This window comes from Cetorhinus maximus, chromosome 11, assembly GCF_964194155.1.
Source record: "Cetorhinus maximus chromosome 11, sCetMax3.hap1.1, whole genome shotgun sequence".
Taxonomy (NCBI): domain Eukaryota; kingdom Metazoa; phylum Chordata; class Chondrichthyes; order Lamniformes; family Cetorhinidae; genus Cetorhinus; species Cetorhinus maximus.
In genome coordinates, this window is record NC_135889.1 from 128,714,783 (window position 1) to 128,720,782 (window position 6,000).

Sequence of the window (6,000 nt, forward strand, 5' to 3'; positions counted from 1 at the left end):
TACCACACTCTCAGGCAGAGCATTCCAGATCCTAACCACTCGACACGTAAAAAAGTTTCTTTCATGTCGCCTCTGGTTCTTTTACCTTAATTGGTGTCCTCTGATTCTCAATCCTTCCATCAAAGGGAACAGTTTCTCCCTATCTACTCTGTCCAGACCCCTCTTGATTTTGAATATATTTGAGAAATAATCAGATAACCATTCAAATCAAATATTCAAGGGTAATGGGATAGGGCAAGGAAAGATAATTAGATTATGATCTACGATGTGCGGTCAGCACCAGCCCACACACAGCAAGTCAAGTGGTCTAATTTTGTGTTAAAACTACAGTGGTTTTATCATCACAAATAACTGGGATTGAACTGAGCTCCAGTAGTGAAATTGATTTTTGACTGCTCTTTCCATTCTGCCTTTCCAGGACTGATTATTCACGAGGGACCATCTGTATATCGAATCTTTAAGCGTTGGCAAGCAGTTAACCAGCAATGGAAAGTACTGAACTATGAAAAGTCCAAGGACATGGAGGATCAGAAGAGCGGCACGAACCGTAATAGGAACTCACGGGCCGAAAGGTCATCTACAACACACAACAGTTCCAGAGGCAACCGGCCGTTGGGAACCATGTCCAATCATCACTGTGCATACACCATTTTACACATTCTCAGCCACCTAAGGTCTAATGAACAGAGGCACCAAACAAGTGCAAGCAGAGAACTGGTGATGAGGGTGACTACAGTCTGATGAAAAGACCTGTTTTAAGGACAACTTGATGAGGCATCATTAAACATGGGAATGACAGCTGCAGGAAGAACAAAGAGGCCGGGATTGAGAGACAGATGGTAGAAGGACAACATCAGGCACCGCAAATCTACCAGGGCTGTCTGTGAAGTAGACCACAATCGAGGCCACACAATGGAAATTAATCCAGTTCATAAATTACAGTCACTGTATAATCTGAACTGCCTGTGAAACAAGATAAAAACGGCCACAACTGTTAAACAATTCTTTGAGCATGCTCTCATTCTTTGATTCAGAGCCAATTGCCAGATGGATGACTTCACTGTGATCCAGGCTAGATATTCCCACTTAACAGATAGACTTAGCCATTACAATATTCCCATTGCCTCAGCCTGACAGACATATGAGGTTGATCTAGATCATTCACAACCTGATGTCATATTTGACTCTGGGTTGAGCTTTTGACCACATATCTGCTCATCACCAAGACCACCAATTTACATCATGCATCTCTGCCCTTATCTAAACTCACCTGCTGCTATAACTTTTATCCATGCCTTTGATACTTCTTGCCTCCTCCTGTTCTTATTTATAGGTTATGTTCTAGACTATATTTTAATAATACTCTCCTGGCTGGCTTTCTATCTTCCACCCTTCATAAACTTGACATCTTAAACTCTGTTGCCTGTATCCTAATTTGCAACAAGTCCCGTAGCCCTTTCACCCCTTGCTCAATGACTTATATTGGCTCTTAATCCGGCAACTCCTTCATTTAAAAATTCTCATCCCTGTCTTCAGACCCCTTTATGATCTTTTTTTATTATTCATTCATTGGATGTGGGCTTCGCTGGCTGAGCCAGCATTTATTGCCCATCCCCAGTGCCCTTGAGAAGGTGGTGGTGAGCTGCCTTCTTGAACCGCTGCAGTCCATGTGGTGTAGGTACACCCACAGTGCTGTTAGGGAGGGAGTTCCAGGATTTTGATCCAGCGACAGTGAAGGAACGGTGATATATTTCCAAGTCAGGATAGTGAGTGACTTGGAGGGCAACTTCCAGGTGGTGGTGTTCCCATCTATCTGCTGCCCTTGTCCTTCTAGATGGCAGTGGTCGTGGGTCTAGAAGGTGCTGCCTAAGGAGCCTTTGTGAACCCCTGCAGTGCATCTTGTAGATGGTACACACTGCTGCTACTGTGCTTTGGTGGTGGAGGGAGTGAATGTTTGTGGATGTGGTGCCAATCAAGTGGGCTGCTTTGTCCTGGATGGTGTCAAGCTTCTTGAGTGTTGTGGGAGCTGCACTCATCCAGGTAAGTGAGGAGTATGCCATCACACTCCTGAATTATGCCTTGTAGATGATGGACAGGCATTGGGAGTCAGGAGGTGGGTTACTCATCGCATGATTCCCAGCCTCTGACCTGCTCTTGTAGCCACGGTGTTTATATGGCTAGTCCAGTTCAGTTTTTGATCAATAGTAACCCCCAAGATGTTGATAGTGGGGGATTCAGTGAGTGTAATGCCATTGAACATCAAGGGGCCATGGTTGGATTCTCTCTTGTTGGAGATAAGTTCAAGGTGAGGGGCAGGAGGTTTAGGGGGGATGTGAGGAAAAACTTTTTTACCCAGAGGGTGGTGACAGTCTGGAATGCACTGCCTGGGAGGGTGGTGGAGGCGGGTTGCCTCACATCCTTTAAAAAGTACCTGGATGAGCACTTGGCACGCCATAACATTCGAGGTTATGGGCCAAGTGCTGGTAAATGGGATTAGGTAGGTAGGTCAGTTGTTTTTCACGTGTTGGTGCAGATTTGATGGGCCGAAGGGCCTCTTCTGCACTGTGTGATTCTGTAAGATGATCATTGCCTGACACTTGTGTGGCGCGAATGTTACTTGCCACTTGTCAGCCCAAGTCTGGATATTGTCAGGTCTTGCTGCATTTTGACATGTACTACTTCAGTATCCGAGCAGTCGCAAATGGTGCTGAACATTGTGCAATCATCAGCAAACATTCCCACTTCTGACCTTATGATGGAAGGAAGGTCATTGATGAAGCAGCTGAAGATGGTTGGGCCGAGGACATTACCCCGAGGAACTCCTGCAGTGATGTCCTGGAATAGAGCTGACTGACCTCCAACAACCACAACTATCTTCTTTTGTGCTAGATTTGACTCCAACCAGTGGGAGTTTTTCCCCTGATTCCCATTGACTCCAGTTTTGCTGGGGCTCTTTGATGCCACACTCTGTCAAATGCAGCCTTGATGTCAAGGGCAGTCACTCTCGCTTCATCTCAGGAATTCAGTTCTTTTGTCCATGTTTGAACCAAGGCTGTAATGAGATCAGGAGCTGAATGACCCTGGCGCAACCCAAACTGGGCATCAGTGAGCAGGTTATTGCTAAGCAAGTGCTGCTTGATCTCACTGTTCATGACCCCTTCCATTACTTTACTGATGAAGGAGAGTAGACTGGTGGGGCGATAATTGGCTGGATTGGATTTGTTCTGCCTTTTGTGTACAGGACATACCTGGGCAATTTTCCACATGGCCGAGTAGATGCCAGTGTTGTAGCGGTACTGGAACACCTTGGCTAGGTGCACGGCAAGTACTGGAGCACAAGTCTTCAGTACTATTGCCAGAATATTGTCAGGCCCCATAGCCTTTGCAGTATCCTTCAGCCATTTCTTGATATCACGTGGAATGAATCGAACTGGATGAAGACTGGCATCTGTGATGCTGGGGACCTCCGGAGGAGGCCGAGATGGATCATCCACTTGGCACTTCTGGCAGAAGGTTGTAGCAATTGCTTCAGCCTTATTCTTTGCACAGATGTACTTGGCTCCTCCATCATTGAGAATAGGGATATTTGTGGAGCCTCTTCCTCCAGTGAGTTGTTTGATTGTCCACCACTATTCACGACTGGATGTGGCAGGACTGCAGAGCTTAGATCTGTTGGTTGTGGGACCACTTCACATGTCTACCACTTGCTGCTTATGCTGTTTGGCACGCAAGTCGTCCAGTGTTATAGCTTCACCAGGTTGACACCTCATTTTTAGGTTTGCCTGCTGCTGCTCCTGGCATGCTCTCCTGCACTCTTCATTGAACCAGGGTTGATCCCCTGGCTTGATGGTAACGGTAGAGTGGGGGATATGCTAGGCCATGAGGTCACATATAGTGTTCGAGTACAATTCTGCTGCTGCCAATGGCCCACAGTGCCTCATGGATGCCCAGTCTTGAATTCCTAGATCTGTTCGAAATCTATCCCATTTAGCATGGTGGTAGTGCCACATAACACGATGGTGGGTATCCTCAATGTGAAGGCAGGACTTCATCTCCACAACGACTGTACGGTGGTCACTCCTACCGACAGTGTCATGGGCAGATGCATCTGTGGCAGGCAGGTCGGTGAGGATGAGGTCAAGTATGTTTTTCTCTCTTGTTGGTTCCCCCACCACCTGCCGCAGACCCAGTCTAGCAACTATGTTGTCCCTCCCCATCCTTTTAATCTTCTTCAGCTGCATGACTGTCTGAGATAACTGCACTCCTCCCATTCTGGAAACCTGCACATTACCATTTTTAATAACTCCATCATTGGTAGCTGTGCCTTCAGCTGCCAAGGAAGCTTTGAATTTCCCTCCCTAAACCTCTCTGCCTCTCTATCTCTCTCTTCCTTTCAGACACTCCTTAAAACCTCCCATTTTAAGTAAGCTTTTGGTCACTTGTTCTAATATCTCCTTATGTGGCTCAGTATCCAATTTTGGTGATAAGGCTCCTGGGATTTTTAATTATGTTAAAGGCAAATTGTTGTTGTAGCATAGATAATATTATCAAACAACATTCTACAGATGGTCTTATCCAGTAGGATATTCTCCTCGTAGAGATAGACTACAATCTACAAGGGAGTCAAGGGTTATCGGAAGCAGGCAGGACAGTGAATTTGAGGCCATGATCAAATCAGCCATGATCTTAATGAATGGCAGAGCGGGCTTAATGGGCTGAATGGCCTCCTCTTCTCTTAGTTCTTCTATTCTCGTGATGTATTTGTTACAACATTGCCATTGCAGATGGTCTCATGAATTACTAGCTGACAGCAAGATAGAAGGTAGAGAATAGGGGTGATGTTATTCAAAGTGGCTGAATGTTGGAAGTGGAGCCCAACAACGATCAATGTTGTGATCATTTGTTTAAAATTTATGATTACATGTTGGAATACACAAATCATTAAAAAACAAACTAAACACTAGAGCTTATTTCTACAGAGATAGAATTGAAAAGTGTGAAGATATGTTGAATGTGTATCAAACCTTTATCAGACCACACGGAGTACTGTAAACAGTTCTGGTTGCCATATTATTAAAATTATATTTAGAAGAAGGTACAAAGAAGATTTGAAGGGTGATACAAGAATTGTGAGATTTTATCTTTCAAGAAAGGATGAATGGACTGAGTCTTTCTTTCCGAAAAGAGAAGGCTGAGGTGTCCTAATAGAGATCTTTAAAATTATGAAAAGGGTTGATAGAGTAGATACAGGGAGAGTGTTTCCACCGTGGTGGGGAAGAGTGTAACCAGAAGCCATCAGTAGAAGATAGTCACCAAGAAACCAAATAGGGAATTCAAAAGAAACTTCTTTACCCAGAGAGAATAATGAGCTCTCTATCAGAGGCAGTAGTTAAGGTGAATAAAACAAATACATATAAGAGGAACTCAGACAAGCACATGAGGGAGAAGGAAATTGAGAATTATACTTATAGAGCTAGATGAGGAAGGATGGGAGATGACTTTAGTGGAACATCAACACCAGCATATACTGTTGGGCTGCATGGCCTGTCTTTTTCCAGTATGCTTTATGTAATTCTGTATAATTCAATTGTGATATTCCCATTGCACAGGTACCATTGTACAGATATTCTTATCTGTTATTAGATTTTTTCTTTCCCTTTAGATCTTAGGATCTCTAGATTTCTGGGATATTGGGACCAGCTCTGGGGGGGATGGGACCTGTACAGGCCAGAAGGGTTGCACTTAAACAGAGCCGGGACCAGGGCGATTTGCTGATGCTATTGGGAAGGGTTTAAACTAACTTGGCAGGGATGTGGGAACCAGAAGTTAATATCAATGCTGGAAGAAGCAGATAGCATTAGAGTGGGAAATAGTAAGGTATTAGGTGGGTTCAGGGTAAGGGAGAAAGTAGCAAAATCTAAATTGGGGTTGCTGCACATGTATGTGAATGTGCAGAGTGTGTAAATAAGATTGGTGAATTACAAACGCAGATTGCCATGT

General features: G+C 44.5%; 1 protein-coding gene across 2 annotated transcripts in view; it reads left to right on the forward strand.

Moving 5' to 3' along the window:
* Positions 1-1,004, forward strand: part of LOC144686923 (E3 ubiquitin-protein ligase MARCHF4-like) — a 144,745-nt gene extending 143,741 nt beyond the window's left edge. For both annotated transcript variants that reach the window (XM_078552771.1, XM_078552772.1), the window contains one exon: positions 419-1,004. In XM_078552771.1, the coding sequence (XP_078408897.1) occupies positions 419-741 (323 nt within the window). In that variant the 3' untranslated portion in view covers positions 742-1,004. The remainder of the gene's footprint in view (positions 1-418) is intronic.
* Positions 1,005-6,000: the final 4,996 nt, after the last annotated feature.